The sequence below is a fragment of the Indicator indicator genome, chromosome 2, assembly GCF_027791375.1.
Source record: "Indicator indicator isolate 239-I01 chromosome 2, UM_Iind_1.1, whole genome shotgun sequence".
Taxonomy (NCBI): Eukaryota; Metazoa; Chordata; class Aves; order Piciformes; family Indicatoridae; genus Indicator; species Indicator indicator.
Genome location: NC_072011.1, coordinates 61,528,892 through 61,545,662, shown reverse-complemented (window position 1 = coordinate 61,545,662; position 16,771 = coordinate 61,528,892). Strand labels below are relative to the sequence as shown.

Here is a 16,771-nt window from a genome sequence, read left to right as displayed (position 1 = left end):
CCAGATCCTTCCTGTAATAGGGGCTCCATACCTGGATGCAGTACTTCAGGTGGGGTCTCACCCGAGCAGAGTAGAGGGGGAGAACTCCATTGCATCACTGCTCCTCTGGGATAGTTTGGGGCTGGCGTTCCTTGTCCTCTGCTTAAGCTCTGCTGTATTTTGGTGAGCAATATCCTGAGCAACTGTCTCTCTGCCAGGTGGAGCTTTTGGTATGTTCTGGCAGGATCAGGGAATTCTTTCTGCCCTGTACTCAGCACTGGTTAGGCCACACCTTGAGTACTGTGTCCAGTTCTGGGCCTGTCAATTCAACAAAGATGTTGAGTTGCTTGAAGGCATCCAGAGAAAGGCAACAAGGCTGGGGAGGGGTCTGGAGCACAGCCCTGTGAGGAGAGGCTGAGGGAGCTGGGGGTGTTTAGCCTGGAGAAGAGGAGGCTCAGGGGAGACCTCATTGCTGTCTACAACTACCTGAAGGGAGGTTGTAGCCAGGTGGGAGTTGGCCTCTTCTCCCAGGCACCCAGTGACAGAAGGAGAGGACACAGTCTCAAGCTGTGCCAGGGGAGGTTTAGGCTGGATGTTAGGAAGAAATTCTTCCCAGAAAGAGAGATTGCCCATTGGAATGGGCTGCCCAGGGATGTGGGGGAGTTGCTGACCCTGGAGGTGTTCAAGAGAAGGCAGAACGAGGCACTTAGTGCCATGGTCTAGTTGATTGGATAGGGCTGGGTGATAGGTTGGACTGGATGATCTCAGAGGTCTTTTCCAACCTGGTTAATTCTGTGATTCTGTGAGAAGGGCAGTGGTGGCAGCAGGAAGGGGGCAGGCAGATTTGCTTTCCTGTGCAGCTCCAGGGCTGTGCCCCACGTTCAGTGCCCATGGGGGGGTGAATGTGGATGGCAGGTGTGACACTGCTGTAGGAGTTTCACTGCATCGTGGGCTAAATATAGCATCAAATATAGGTCATCTCCCTGAACTTCTTTTCATTTTGCTCTTCTGGGTTCAAGCTTTCTCCAGCTGGAAGTAGGGCAGTCTGCAAGCTTGTACTGCTTCTGTTCTTGCTGCTTTTTCCCTGCCCTGTGTCTTGCAGCACAGGCAGTGAGGGAGACTCACTGTGAAGAGCGTTGAGGACTTGCAAAGCAAGTGAAGTCCTGCTTGCTTGCTTGGTAACTCCTCACAGAAGCTGCAGGATAAGGGCCTCGGGGATCCTTGATTTCCTCTTCCTCACCGTATCCATCCTTTCCATCAGGGTTAAAATATTGATCAGTGAAGTGTACAAAATGTTACTGCTGCCACCTTCAGGCTATGCTTAAGAGGAGATTTCCCGGTCCCACTGCTTCCAGGAGGATTACCTGACTAGAAAAAGCTTTTCCTTACAGGGTTGCTCCCAGGAGCTGTCAGCTTTGAGCTGTTTCAATTGAAGCTTCAAGCAAAGGAGCAGCAAGTGTCTGTTGCCACCACCAGCTATCCCAGACATTGCTGCTCTCTTATTTTCTCAGGCAGAGCAGCTAATCCTTCAGCTTTCCATGGTGAAAAATGCTGGACCCTATATGTGCCACCAGGCCACCCCCATGGGCATATATAAAGCTGCCTCTTGAACACCACTTTGAGCTTCCTTCCCTTCTATTCTGCTCTGGGGAGACCACACCTGGAGCACTGTGTCCAGTTTTGGGCTAACCAGTTCAAGAGGGACAGGAAACTACTGGAGAGAGTCCAGCAGAGGATTAGGAGGATGATGAAGGACCTGAAATATCTGTCTGATGAGGAAAGGCTAAGAGATCTGAGGCTGCTTAGTCTGGAGAAGAGAAGGCTGAAGGTAGATCTGATCAACATCTATAAATATCTGAAGGGTGGGTGTCAAGAAGGGGCCAGTCTCTTTTCACTGGTGTCCTGGGATATGGCAATGGACACAGACTGGAACACAAGAAGTTCCACCTCAGCATGAGGAAAAACTTCTTTGCTGTGAGGGTGCTGGAGCCCTGGAGCAGGCTGCCCAGAGAGGTTGTGGAGTCTCCTTCTCTGCAGACTTTCAGGACCCATCTGGACGTGTTCCTGCATGACCTGCCCTAGGTGATCCTGCTTTGGCAGGGGCGTTGGACTGGATGATTTTCAGAGGTCCCTTTCAACTCCTACCTTTCTGTTTCCCCAGCAGTGGGTGGCAGCCCTCCCCATGCCCACACTTACTGTGGTCAGTGCATGCCCAGCATGTGGGTTTGGGAACTGCTGCTGCTAGAGGAAGACTGATAGCTGCCAGAAGAAAGCTCTTCTGCCTGGTGGTGTTCCCACAACAAACACAGACAGGAGGTGAAGGGGATTTCCTTGCAAGTTGTGCTGTGCAATGATTAGGAGGTGTGGAGCCAAAAGTGGGGGTGAGTGTGGGCTAGTTAGAAGTGCTCACCAGTCAGATGCTTGAGGAGCAAGTTTTAAACGGCTAGATACCATCTATTCCCTGCAGTGTGCAGCAGGCAGACCAGAGAGATGCTTTGCTTAAAACCTTTCCCCTACCGTCAGGCAAATAAAGACTGCTTGGGTGTGTGGAGCTGTGGCAGTCTGAGGGACACTGTGCAGCAGCTCCTCTGCTGGGTTTGAAAGGCTCATCCTGCTCGGACGTGACTTGAGTTCCTCCACGACTTCAGGTTGTTATGGAAATGCCAAGCCTTTGTCATGCTCATTTGGGAAACCTGAGCTCTGCTCCGGCTCCCGACTCAGGTCCTTCGGTTACTCTTCCTACAGCTGCATTTGAATACTTCTTTGTTAGGACTGATTTCTAAAACCAAAGTCTTCTCCAGCCCCCTGTGTGCTCAGCCTGCTTCCGTTTGCATGGCTGTGAAAAACGATTTGATCTGGGGGAGGGTAAAAGTTTGAGCTATAATTGGAGTTTGGGATTTTTGAAAAGAAAAAGGGAGATAAGAGGCCACTGAAAGCTGTTGGAGTCTCTTCCTCCTGTAGCAATTTCTCTTCCTAACTCTTTGTATAATCTCTTTGTTAATTAAATCACCACCAACTAGTCAAGATAATTCAGGTGATTATTTTTTTAACCCTCTCACACCTTGGACAAAACTGTAATCGTATCCCAGAGGTCTGAACAATTGGAGTACTGCATCCAGCTCTGGTGCCCACAACACAGGAAGGACATGGACCTAATGGAGCAGGTCCAGGGGAGGGCCATGAAAATGATCAGGGGGCTGGAACACCTCTCAAGGTCAGACTGAAGGAGCTGGGGTTGTTCAGCCTGGAGAAGAGAAGGCTCCAGGAAGACCTAATATCAACCTTCCAGTACCTGAAGGGGGCTATAAGAAGGCTGCAGAGGGACTGCTTGCAAAGGCCTGCAGTGATAGGATGAGAGGCAATGGTTTGAAATGAGAGAAGAGCAGATTTAAACTGGATGTTAGGAACCAGTTCTGCACCATGAGGGTGGAGAAACACTGAAGCAGATTGCCCAGAAGGGTAGTTTGAGGCCCCATCACTGGAGATATTCAAGATTAGGCTTGACAAGGCTCTGAGCAACCTGATCTAGTGGAAGGTGTCCCTGCAGACTGCAGAGGGGGTTGGACTAGATGACCTTTGGAGATCCCTTCCAACCCTAACCATTCTCTATGTGTGTGACTGACTGTCTTTCTCTGCCATTTCAACTGTTTGTGGGGCTGGCTGGGGGAGTTGGTGTCTTTTCCCTAATGTCAGGTGATAAGATGAGAGGAAATGGCCTGAAATTGTGCCAGGAGAGGTTTAGGTTGGAGGTTAGGAAAAATTTCTTTGCTGCAAGAGTGGTCAGGGATTGGAACAGGCTGCCCAGGGAGGTGGTGGAGTCCCCATCCCTGGAGATGTTCCAGAAATGTGTGGACATGGCACTTGGGGACATGCTTTAATGGCTGCGGTGGTGTTCAGTTGATAGTTGGAGTTTGTGATCTTGGAGCCCTTTTCCAGCAAACAATTCTATGATTATGAAACGCAGTGAGAAGTATTTAGAAGAGATGGAAAGGGAACATGTCAGTGAATGGATGGAGGGCAGCTGGAGTCCAGCTGAGTTGAGTGCTGAGCACATGCACAGCCTGTGGAGGAAGAGGCTGGGGGTGAACCCAAAGCTGCTGAGATGCTGCCTCAGCAGCCCATTCCTCCTTCCCAGGAGAGATGGTGCCTGCCTTCCCAGGCTTCCAGCAGTGTCTCTGTCACTTGGTGCTGCTGCTGTTAATTCCTTGGTTGGACTGATGTGATGGCTTGAGGTGGTGATGGGCACTGGTCCCTGATACGAGGAGAGACTGAGGGAGCTGGGTCCCTTTAACTTGGAGAAGAGAAGACTGAGAGGTGACCTCATTCATGTTTATAAAGATGTAAAGGGTGAGTGCCCAGAGGATGGAGCCAGGCTCTGCTGGGTGATGCCCAATGACAGCACAAGGGGCAATGGGTGGAAGTTGAGGCATAGGAAGTTCCATGGAAACATGAGGAGAGATTTTGTCCCTGCGAGAGTGAGAGAACACTGGAGCAGGCTGCCTAGGGGGGTTGTGGAGTCTCCTTCTCTGGAGATATTCAAAACCCCCCTGGATGTGTTCCTGTGTGAGCTGCCCTAGGTGATCCTGCTCTGGCAGGGGGGTTGGTCTGAATGATCTTTCGAGATCCCTTCCAGCCCCTAATGTTCTGTGATTCACAGGAAACCTGAATGTGCCCAAGATTTCCAGCCACTTGGTGTCTTTAGGAGTTTAGAGCACCCCTTGACCAGTTTGAGCAGCGTGGTCTGAAGTCAGCCTCATTTCTCTTCTGCTTTCCAGGATCCTACCCGAGTGGTCAGTCCCATTATTGACATCATCAACTTGGACACTTTTGCCTACGTGGCAGCTTCGTCAGACCTCAGAGGAGGTAAGTCCAAGCCACAAGATGCCTTGTGGGTGTCCATCCTGTGGTGTGAACATGCAGTGGCATGAGGAGTTGGTGGCTCCTGCTCTCTTGCACAAAGCACATTAGCACTGCTGAGTGCTCCCCGCTGGATGCTTTGAGGCTATTTTAGAGACAGGTGAGCGTGGCGTGAGGAATGCTCTTTGCTACAGTGGTAAAGGCAGTCAAGCAGGAAAGAAGGGTCATGGTGAAGCCACCCTTGGCAGCATTGAAAGCTGGGCTGCTGACAACAGGAGATGGGGGATGTCTGGGCAACAAATGGAGCATGTCACTGGGGCCCTTATTAGTATGCCTGCACAATTTGGAGCATGCAATATCCATCAGAGTGTGTGTGTGTCTGTGTGCACAGGGGGACAAAATGAGGCTTCAGCAGCAGCTTTCATCCTGACTTTCCCTGCCTTTGGAGTGTTTGACTTTGCCATTGTCATGCAATGTGCTATTCCTGGTCGTTAGGCAGTAGGAAAACATGTTAGCCCTTGGATTCTTCTCCCAAGACCTGCATCTCCATGGCTTGTCATTTGAAAGTGGGGGAAATACTCTGTCAGACATGTCCTGCAGCTGTATTGCCTCCTCATACATACCCATTTCTGATTTCCCCATAGTACTTCTCTCCTTTGCTTTTAGGTTTTGACTGGAGCCTGCATTTCAAGTGGGAACAGCTTTCCCCAGAGCAGAAAGTCAAACGACTGGATCCCACTGAACCTATTAAGTAAGTCAAGAGGAGGAAGGAGGCACTCAGGGGAACACAGGTGGTGAAAGGCATCTCATCTGACCTCCCTTGTGTCACCATGCAGCATAGCAGTGGGATACTCCTTCCAGGACACCTCTGAGCTGATGCCTATAGTCAGCACCTGGCTAGCTTGAGTTTTGCAGTGCAGCTTCACCTCCCAACACTGAAGCCTGAGGGTGGTACCAAAGGTGGAAGGGGTGTGTTTAGGGTTAGAATCATAGAATTGTCAGGGTTGGAAGGGAGCTCAAGGATCATCCAGTTCCAACTCCCCTGCCATGGGCAGGGACACCTCACACCAGAGCAGGTTGCTCACATCCACATCCAGCCTGGCCTTAAAAACCTCCAGGGATGAGGCTTCTACCACCTCCCTGGGCAACCTGTGCCAGTGTCTCACCACCCTCATGGGGAAGAATTTCTTCCTAACATCCAATCTGAATCTACCCATTTCTAGTTTTGCTCCATTCCCCCCAGTCCTATCACTACCTGACACCCTAAAGTCCCTCACCAGCTTTCTTGTAGGTCCCCTTAAGATACTAGAAGGTAACAAAAAGGTCTCCTCAGAGCCTTTTTCTCTCCACACTGAACAACCCCAACTCTCTCAGCCTGTCTCCATAGGAGAGGTGCTCCAGGCCTCTGGGTTGTTTTTGTTTTGGGAATGTTAAGGAGACTGAATCTGGTTAGGGAGAAAGCTCAGTGCTCTAGACTCATGCTTCTCTCAGCTCAGCTATCACTTTAAACGAAGGCAGCATTCTCAGCCCACTTGATATAAGGGTGGTGTCTGGTCCAACCTTTCCAGATCAGCGCTGCTCTTCCAGACCTTGCCCTGAAGGCTCATCAGAAATTCAAGATTTACAGGAGAGATAACAAAACTGAGCAGGAGAGATGCCATCTGTCCTCATGCTGTGGGATGGAAGGAGTCCTTCCTTCTGCTGAAAAAAACTCTCCTGGCAGCAAGCCTAGAGCCGGTGTCTGCCTCCCCAGCCATGAAGTGCCGCTATGTGTGGTGTGGGGAACGTCAACTGTTGGAGGAAGCTCAGGGCCTCAGAAAGCTTACAGAGGGGCAAAGTACCCACTGCTTCTCCTTAGGATGCTGTTATTAACAGGGCTTCTTGCTGGCTTCCCAAAGGCCCACCTTGTATTCACAGAATCATAGCATGTTAGAGGTTGGAAGGGACCTCCAGAGATTGAGTCCAACCCCCCTGCCAAAAGCAGGATCACTTAGGGTAGTCCTCACAGGAATGCATCCAGCTGGGTTTTGAAAGTCTCCAGAGAAGGAGATTCCATGACCTCCTTGGGCAGCCTGGTCCAGTGCTCTATCACCCTCACAGTAAAGAAGTTTCTCCTCATGTTGAGGTGAAACCTTCTATGTTCAAGTTTGTATCTGTTGTTCCTTGTCTTAATACTCCAAGAAGAGCCTGGCCCCCTCCACTTGACACCCACCCCTCAGATATTTATAGATAGTGATTTGATCCCCTCTCAGTCTTCTCTTCTCCAGACTGAACAGCCCCAAGTCTCTCTTCATAGGGAAGATGCTCAGGTCCCCTAATCATCCTCATAGCTCTCCATGGGACTCTCTCCAGCAGGTCCCCGTCTCTCGTGAACTGGGGAGCTCAAAACTAGACACAGTATTACAGGTGTGGTCTCACTAGGGCAGAGGAGCTCCTGCTCCAGTGCTCTGTCACCCTCACTCTAAAGAAGTTTCTCCTCATGTTGAGGTGAAACCTTCTGTGTTCAAATTTGTATCCATTGTTCCTTGGCTTGTTACTGTGCACCACTGAAAAGAGCCTGGCCCCCTCCACTTGACACCCACCCCTCCTGGTTGTTCTGCCACGTAGGGCACTGTGGAAGCTAGCCTGGGCATGGCAGCCACCCCAGCTTCTCCCAAGCCTACATTAAGGCATCTACCCTGTCTGCACTTGAATGGAGACGGGACTTGTGGCAGCAAATGGCAAGTCTCCACTAGCTGTCCTCTGAGCCTGCCTTCCCCTCCTCCACTGCCCTTCTCTGCCTGCTTTTCTTAACTGATCTGAAGAGTGAAAAACACCTCTGTTTTGAAATAACCATCACACAGCCAGGGATGGCTTTTAAAAAGCCCTTCTGAATTGGCTCTGCCTTCCTCTCCCCAGTGGAATGGTCTCTTACTGGGCTGGCTGCAGGCAAAAAGCCCTTCTGAGTGAACAACCCCCCCTGAGCGCTAAGTGCCTTTGTGATGCCGAAGCCTACAATCAGGGCTGTGAACTTGGGGCTTGGAGGAGTTGTGCATTAGCCCAGTCATTAAATGCCAGGCAGTTCAATGACTGACAGCAAAAATACCCAAGGCAAGCCAAAAGAAAAGCTCTGATGCTTTATTTTGAGAGGTGTGGTGTCCTCCTTTGGTGAGAAGGAGATGCAGAGGTGTCCTCCTTTGAGCCATGAGCTGCCGAGGGCGAAAGGACGCACAGGATTGTACCCCAAAAGGAGTAAAATAAAAACACTCCCACAGAATTGGAGGTTAGATGAAAAATAGTGGAACAGGCTGTCCAGAGAGGTTGTGGAGTCTCCCTCTCTGGAGATATTCAAGCCCTGCCTGGATGAGTTCCTGTGTGATCTGCTCTAGGTGATCCTGCTCTGGCAGGGGGGTTGGACTGGATGAGCTTTTGAGCTCCTTAACATTCTGTGATTCTGTGATATTATTTAAAAAAAAAAAAAAAAAGCCCCAAACCCCAACAAACAACAAAAATACAAAAGATACAAAGAAACAAAGGATATTGTGGCCATTTAGGTTCGGTGCCTCCAAAGAAGAAGCCACAGAGTTGAGACTTCCAGGTTCTTAGAGTGCCCAGCCCAGGGGGGGGACACAGGACATCTTTCTATCCATAAGTACTGCACCTTTATACATCTGGCTGCAAAGTTCTTGTCTTTCTCTCTCTTCCCTCTCTGCTCCCATGGGGGAGAGACTCTCTCTTACCTGGTAAGGATGGGGGAGGATCCCAGGCCTCTTTGGCCTGAGGAAGTTTTTTTCCCTCCTCAATCTTGGCCTGTTTAATGCCAGGGTAAAAAGTGTGTGTGGGGGCAGTTCAGACCTGGCCAGCCTGAAACCTGCATAGCAACGGTGGGGGAGAAAGAGCCCTGGGGTTTTTAGAATCATAGAATTGTCAGGGTTGGAAGGGACCTCAAGGATCATCCAGTTCCAACCCCCTGCCATGGGCAGGGACACCTCACACCAGAGCAGGTTGCTCACAGCCACATCCAGCCTGGCCTTAAAAACCTCCAGGGATGAGGCTTCCACCACCTCCCTGGGCAACCTGTTCCAGTGTCTCACCACCCTCATGGGGAAGAGTTTCTTCTTTTTTGGTGAACCCTACAGTGGGTAGAAGGAAAGTGTTGGGTTGTGTGTTAAGATCAGACTGGGGATTTCTTTGAATGCAGGGCTGTGAGGATGATGAAGAGACTGGAGTGTGTGCCCTGTGAGGAAGGGCTGAGAGCCCTGGGGCTGGTTAGTCTGGAGAGGAGAAGACTGAGAGGGGATTTAAGAAATGTTTATCAATATCTGAGGGCTGGGGGTCAAGAGGGAGAGGACAGGCTCTGCTCACTTGCACCCTGTGATAGGACAAGGGGCAATGGATAGAAACTACAGCACAGGAGGTTCCACCTCAACATGAGGAGGAACTTCTTCACTGTGAGGCTCACAGAGCACTGGAACAGGCTGCCCAGAGAGGTTGTGGAGTCTCCTTCTCTGGAGACTTTCCAGACCCATCTGGATGAGTTTCTGCATGACCTGCACTAGATTCTCTGGTCCTACTCTGGCAAGGGGGGTGGACTTGGTGATCTCTGGAGGTCCCTTCCAGCCCCTAACATCCTGTGATAACCAAAATCGCAATATCATCTGCCTCCTTCTGGTCTGTCTATTCCCTGGAGGACTTTTTTTCTCTATGGTGGGATCCCCCAGTCTTCAACCTATAACAGTGGAAGAGGAGGCCAAGGGAAGAGCTGCTTCTGTGCATCTCGGTGCTGCAGCAGTGTTTGAGAGTGTGTTGCCTCTTCTCTCCCTGCAGGACTCCCATCATTGCTGGGGGGCTCTTTGTGATCGACAAAGCCTGGTTCAACCACCTGGGAAAGTACGACAGTGCCATGGACATCTGGGGTGGGGAGAACTTTGGTGAGTCACTCCTGTTCCCCCTCATGCCTTGTGTTGGCTTCTCTTCCTGACCCATACCAGGTGGATGCAAGGTCACTCTGGATTTGGCTTTGCATGGTTTCCCTCACTTAAATTTGTAGCTTATGGCCTCAAGCAAATAAAGAATCCAACAATCATGAATCACAGAATGGTCTGGATTAGAAGGGACCTCTGAAGGTCATCCAGTCCAACCCCCTCTGCAGTCAGCAGGGGCGTCATTAATTAGATCAGGCTGCCCAGAGCCCTGTTGAGCCTCACCTTGAATATCTCCAGGGATGGGGCCTCAACCACCTCCCTGGGCAACCTGTTCCAGTGTTCCACTGCCCTCATGGTAAAGAACTTGTTCCTAAGTGAATGATGGGGAGTGAGCTGTTGTTGATTCTTGGATCTCCCTGCCTTCCATGCTGCTTTGATTTTCTCTAGGGAAACACCCTAATCCACAGAGTTTTCAGCTTTGGTGTTCCCCACAGATGAGAGAACACCATCCCCCTCGTCCCCCCTTCCCCTCCTATCCCTTCCCAATCTTCTTTTTCTCGTTAACAGTGCTGTCATTAAAATTCTCATTAAAAATGCTGTCTGATGACAGCAGTTCAAAGCCATGAGCTGAGCCCTCAGGGCCTCCTTGAATCTGCAGAGTGCCTGAGACAGTAGCTCTGTTGGCATGCTGCAGGCAGGTGACAAAGTGTCATGGCTGCTTCTCCATGCCTGCCTGGCTGCATCATCAAATCATAGAATTGTTTTGGTTGGAAAAGACATCTAAGAACCTTAACCATCAACCTAACATCACCATGGCTATTAAACCATGTCCCAAAGTGCCATGTCCACAGGATCCTTGAATATCTCCAGGGATGGTGGGACACCCTTCTGATGTCCACAGCAGGGCTGGCAGTGTGGTCCCCTTTCTGGAACACCCTTCTGATGTCCACAGCAGGGCTGGCAGTGTGGTCCCCTCTCTGGAACACCCTTCTGATGTCCACAGCAGGGCTGGCAGTGTGGTCCCCTCTCTGGAACACCCTTCTGATGTCCACAGCAGGGCTGGCAGTGTGGTCCCCTCTCTGGAACACCCTTCTGATGTCCACAGCAGGGCTGGCAGCGTGGCCAGCAGGGTGACAGAGGCAAAGGAGAGCAGCAGCCAGGCGTGAGGGGAGCTGAGCACAGCAGCTTAGAGCGGCCACATCCTGCCCTAATCTCATTTCCCGGCGGCTGTGATTAAGGCTGCTCCCAATATAGCACCAGGACATGGCACAAGGGCATGTTTTGTTAATACCCAGCCCTGGGGAACGTGGTGAGGCTGCAGCTGCTGCAGCAGCTCTTGCCTGTAAACACAGCAGGGAAGGGGAGGGGATTTCTGGAAACAAATCCTTCTGTTCCCCACTTTGCTTTCCCTCCCCGCCCCTGCTGCTGCCAGCCTTTGCTGGCTCCTGTGGGGGATGTGCTCAAGCCTTGAATTTTAGACTTAACTTTCAAGGTGAGAAAGCTCTGTGGCTGTGCCTGCCACTCCATTTCAGCAGCTCAGGAGCAGATTGGAACACAGGAGTGGGGCAACATGCAGCAACATGCACCTGATGGCTGAGCCACGTGTGCTGAGAGCAGATGGCTTTGGAGGTCTGAGCTCCAATTCTCATAGATTCATAGAATGGGTCAGGTTGGAAGGGACCTCAAAGATCATCCAGTTCCAACCCCCCTGCCATGGGCAGGGACACCTCACACTACATCAGTCTGCTCAGAGCCACATCCAGCCTGGCCTTAAAAACTTCCAGAGATGAAAGAGGAGGCTCCAGGGAGACCTAATAGCAGCCTTCCAGTGCCTGAAGGGGGCCAAATAAAGGATGGAGAGAGACTGTTTCCAACGGCCTGCAGCAACAGGAGGAGGGGCAATGGCTTCAAACTAGGGAAGAGCAGATTTAGATTGGATGTTAGGAACAAGTTCTGCACCATGAGGGTGGTGGGACTCTGGAACAGGTTGCCCAGGGAGGTGGTTGGGGCCCGTTCCCTGGAGATATTCAAGGTGAGGCTCTGCAATGACTCTGGGCAGCCTGATCTAGTTGAGGATGCTCCTGCTGACTGCAGAGGGGGTTGGACTAGGTGACCTCTGGAGTTCCCTTCCAACCCAGACCATTCTATGATTTTATGAAAATAGGATGCAAAAAACCCACTGCAGAAGCCTTTTCATTTGAATGTCATTGCTCTTCCATGCTGGTTCTGCCTAAGCATGGCTTTCTGAAAATATATAGCTGCAGATTCATAGCTCCACAAGCATGAGGACCAGATGGACCCTTTAGATCAGACATTCTGCTCACCTGTCCTGCCTTGCCAGCTAGGATTTCATCCAGCTCCCTGCCAAGAGCCCTGTGACTTCTGATGTAACTTGTGCCATGGGCTCATTTTTCCTCCAGGAGGGTCCCATGAACCACCTTGAGAGCAGCTTGGGGCTTCCTGTACTGCCAGCTTAGCCAAATTTTCTGGGAGGTAATCCTTTCCACCACTGATCTTTGCTTGTGTGAGGGTGCTGGCACTCAGGACCTGGAGCATATGCTAGGCAGGGTAAGCTCCTATCAGTTGTAAGCCAGGTGATGGATGCAGAGCTCTCTGTTCACTCTGTAGAATCAGTGGTGGGTTCAGAGAGTAATGACAGAGGTGTAGTCAGTAACAAACAGAACCCATGGCCTCTCCTGGTGAACTTGGCAGCCCTTTAGAGAGAAGTGACTCTGAAACAGGCAGTGCAGAAGCAATTATGGGAGCAGAAAAGTGGTGAGATGATTCTGTGATGCACGCAGGGCTGCAGGAAAAGGGACCCTCCCTACCTTCTCACTCTTGCCACTCTGCTGGCACCTGCTGTGCTACAGGCAGGTTTCAAGTGCACTGACTTCAAACAGATCACAAGAAACTTTGAAATGAGGTTTTAAGGCACTGGTAATTGATTTCCCTCAGTTTAATGTGGCAGAGGATGTGAAGAGAGGTATGGAGAGCCACGAGGATGATCAGGGGACTTGAGCATGTCCCCTATGAAGAGAGACTGAGAGCCCTGGGGCTCTTTAGTCCTGAGAAGAGAAGACTGAGAGTGCTTCTGATCAGTGTCTATCAATATGTGAGGGGTGGGTGTCAAGTGGAGGGGGCCAGGCTCTTTTTGGTGGTGCACAGTAATAAGGAACAATGGGTTCAAACTTGAACACAGCAGATTTCACCTCAACATGAGGAGAAACTTCTTTACAGTGAGGGTGACAGAGCCCTGGAACAGGCTGCCCAGGGGGGTTGTGGAGTCTCCTTCTCTGGAGACTTTCCAAACCCACCTGGATGCATTCCTGTGCAGACTACCCTAGATGATTCTGCTTTTGGCAGGGGGGTTGGACTTGATGATCTCTGGAGGCCCCTTCCAACCTCTAATACACTGTGATACAGTAACACCAAGATCCAGTCTGTTCTAGGACAGAAGGACAAACTGCTGCAGGTGCTTTTCTTGCAGAGATCTCTTTCCGTGTGTGGATGTGTGGAGGGAGCCTGGAAATCATCCCCTGCAGCCGCGTCGGACACGTCTTCAGGAAGAAACATCCCTACATCTTCCCAGAGGGAAACGCCAATACCTACATTAAGTAGGTGTCCTGTGCTTGCTTGCTTCTCATTCAGTGGAATAAAGCTTCTGGGGAGGGAGGGAGGAGCAGAGGAGGGGAAAGGTTGGTTGGGAAACTTTGAAATATCCTTGGGCAGGAATCTCCTGAGCCGAAGAAAATGCGAGGCAGCACAGCTCTCCCTTAGGGTTTCTGCAGTGTGGAGAATGTGACAGAAATAGGACACTTGGGTTGGTATCTTACAGGAGCAGAGAAATGGAGGGGTGACCCCAGTGTTCCTCTGAGCCCTTGCTGCCATCACAGCAAATGGTTTGGACCCTGAGGTTGTCAGCACACAGTTACACTGACCTGGAATCGGGCTGCCGGCGATGCCTGTCAGCACCCAGCGGCCTCACCTGGGGGCTGAGCTGGGGCTCAGCTGAACCAGAAAATGTGATTCCTGATGCCTGTGGGAAAGAGGAGAGGAGCTGAGCAGCGTGCTGGGTCAGCAGCTTTGCCTCCAGGCTGGTGCTGCTTCTGGAGCAGGGGCGCTGACAGGCCTCAGCTCGCTGGCAGGGGAACCAAGGGAGGGGGCAGAGCATCCCACCTGAAGGGCATCGTAGGATTGTTTCAATTGGAAAAGATCTCTAAGATCATTGAGTCCAAACATCAACACCACCCTGGGCCCCAAGTGCCATCTCCACATGCTTCTTGAACATCTCCAGGGATGGTGACTCCACCACCTCCCTGGGCAGCCTGTTCCAATCCCTGACCACTCTTGCAGCAAAGAAATTTTCCCTAATCTCCAACCTAAACCTCCCCTGGCACGATTTCAGGCCATTTCCTCTCATCTTATCACCTGATTCTAGGGAGAAGAGACCAACCCCCACCTCACTCCAGCCTCCTTTCAGGGAGTTGTAGAGAGCAATGAGGTCTCCTCTCAGCCTCCTCTTCCCCAGACTCGGAAGTTCCCTCGGCTGCTCCTCATCAACCCTGATCTCCATTGCTTTTCTCTGTACATACTCCAGCACCTCCCTGGCACAATTTCAGGCCACTTGCTCTTAAGAGCCCACTGACCTTTGCAAATAACACCTCTCAATGAAACTGAATGTTGTTTTCAGCCATGCAGTGTATGAAGTAGGATGGGGATGTCCAGAAGGCTCCAGAGAGAACTCAGAGCAGCCTTCCAATACCTACTGGGAGGCCTACGAGAAAGCTGGGAAGGGATTTTTGATAAGAGCCTGTGGTGATAGGACAAGGGGCATTAGTTTTAAACTACAGCAGCGTAGATTTAGGTTGGACATTAGGAAGAAGTTCTTTACAGTGAGGTTGGTGAGACACTGGAACAGGTTGCCCAGGGATGCTGTGGATGACTCATCCCTGGAAATGCTTAAGTCCAGGCTGGATGAGGCTTTGAGCAACCTGGTCCAGTGGGAGGTGGGATGATCTTTAAGGTCCCTTCCAACTCAAGCCATTCTAAGATTTTATATCCCATTGCTTCAAAAAGATGGCAGTGAGTGGCACAGGGTGTTGCTGGCATCAGGAAGGAAGACACAAGTTTGAGAGTCATGAGGAGTGCTCTTGCTTTTAATAGATCCCTCCAGAAGAGGTTGTGATGTGGCAAAATCTCCATTGCATCACCTGCAGGAAGACCAAGGGGAGCTTGTATGGGTACAGCTATTCTGGCTGCACCTCAGGAACAAGCATCTGTGGATTTAGGCATAGAGCCAGACCTGCCCAAGCTGTGAGCCTTGGCATTTATGCCCATGTCTTTTGCAAACCCAAATGAGATCAGGAAGCCAGACCTAACCTCCTCCTGCACTTTGGGGAAGGTTAGGTATAGATGCAGACACTGTGACTTGCTCTGGAGCAAGAGCACTTGGACTGTTGCAGTGGCCTTAGAGAGGGAGGAAGAAGCACCATGAATCAGCAATGGATTGAGAAACCATCTGGAGAAACTTTCTGTAGGTATTAGGAGGTGGGAATTTAGTAACCTGATGGTATCCATCAGCCTTAGTGTTCTAATACATAGACTGAGAGGAGAAACAGCTTCTGGCCACCTGCTGCTGTGGGCCCTCTGTTTAAACAGAGATGGTAGCAAAAAAATATCTCCACTTTTCTGCCAGATATTGATTTTTTGTTATTTTTTTTCCACACAGCCCTTACTTCAGTGTGAGGGACAGCTCAGACTCCAATATTGTTGCTTCATGTGCAGACTGTCTCCTTTTTCTGGCCACGTGGGACTTGGCTGGATCCAGAGCCTGTCCTGTGGCACCTGCAGCTTGCTGGTGTGGTAGCAATGGATTGAAGGCACTGGCTTGCCTTGGAGAAGGAACTTGAAGGACTTCCCTGACCCAGACAGGGACAGGTAGATAGGCATGGAGCAGCAAAGCCATTTGCAATGACATCTGGACCCTTCTGAAGTCAACAGATTTCCTGAGGTTCCTAAGCCTCTTCTAAACACCAATATGACATTGAAGACTGACTTTTCTGCTACAGCTCCCTTAAGTTTTGAATGCTGGGATTTGCCCCAGGGGTGCCAAGCAGAAGATTCCATACAGGACTGGCACAAAGGAAAATGTTTGCCTTAAGTCTTTGGCAGATTTTGCACTACTTTCCAGAGCTCCATACCAGCCACCAAATCCCATGTCTGCCTGGGAAATGGTACCTAAGAGGAGGTTCAGTTGTGAGTCTACTGGTTGCAAAGCTGATTCTGAACCTTTGCCCCTTGTCCTATCCCAGGGTGCAAGTGAGCAGAGCCTGTCCCCTCCCTCTTGACCCCCAGCCCTCAGATATTTATAAACATTTCTTAAATCCCCTCTCAGTTTTCTCTTCTCCAGACTAACCAGCCCCAGGGCTCTCAGCCTCTCCTCAGAGGGCACACACTCCAGTCCCTTCATCATCCTCACAGCTTTCCATTCAAAGAAATCCCCAGTCTGATCTTAACACATAACCCAACACTCCCCTCATGTGGCTGTGAGCAACCTGCTGTAGTGTGAGGTGTCCCTGCCCATGGAGGGGGGTTGGAACTGGATGATCCTTGAGATCCTTTCCAACTCTGACAATTCTATGATTCTAAAAACCCCAGGGCTCTTTCTCCCTGACCATAGCTATGCTGGTTTCAAGCTGGCCAGCCCTGAACTGCCCCCACACACACTTTTTACCCTGGCATTAGGCCTTCACCCCAGCTTTGGCTTGTTGGGTTTGGTCCCTGGAGAAGTGGGGAGGAGAAGTACCTCCTATAGCTGTGAGGGGTGGGCTGGCTCAAGGGTGCTTTGGAACCAATTCTGGGTGGGCTGACTCAAAGCAGGCTTGAAACCATGGAGGGTGGGAGGAGGGTAGGATGGTATCCTTGATGCATTTTAAAAAGTCATGATAAGGTTGCAATTTACCCCCCCCCCAAATAAAATTGCCAGACTAGCTCAGGTGGAAGCAAATGGAGCTGTATTTACAAGCACAACT

The 16,771-nt window shown here is 50.8% G+C and overlaps 1 protein-coding gene across 1 annotated transcript in view; it reads left to right on the top strand.

Annotated features, from left to right (window-relative positions):
• GALNT14 (polypeptide N-acetylgalactosaminyltransferase 14) overlaps window positions 1–16,771 on the top strand; it is a 150,894-nt gene that overhangs the window by 117,729 nt on the left and 16,394 nt on the right. Inside the window, exons 10-13 of the mRNA XM_054397459.1 lie at window positions 4,755–4,842; window positions 5,503–5,587; window positions 9,643–9,746; window positions 13,228–13,354. Of these exons, the coding sequence (XP_054253434.1) occupies window positions 4,755–4,842; window positions 5,503–5,587; window positions 9,643–9,746; window positions 13,228–13,354 (404 nt within the window). The remainder of the gene's footprint in view (window positions 1–4,754; window positions 4,843–5,502; window positions 5,588–9,642; window positions 9,747–13,227; window positions 13,355–16,771) is intronic.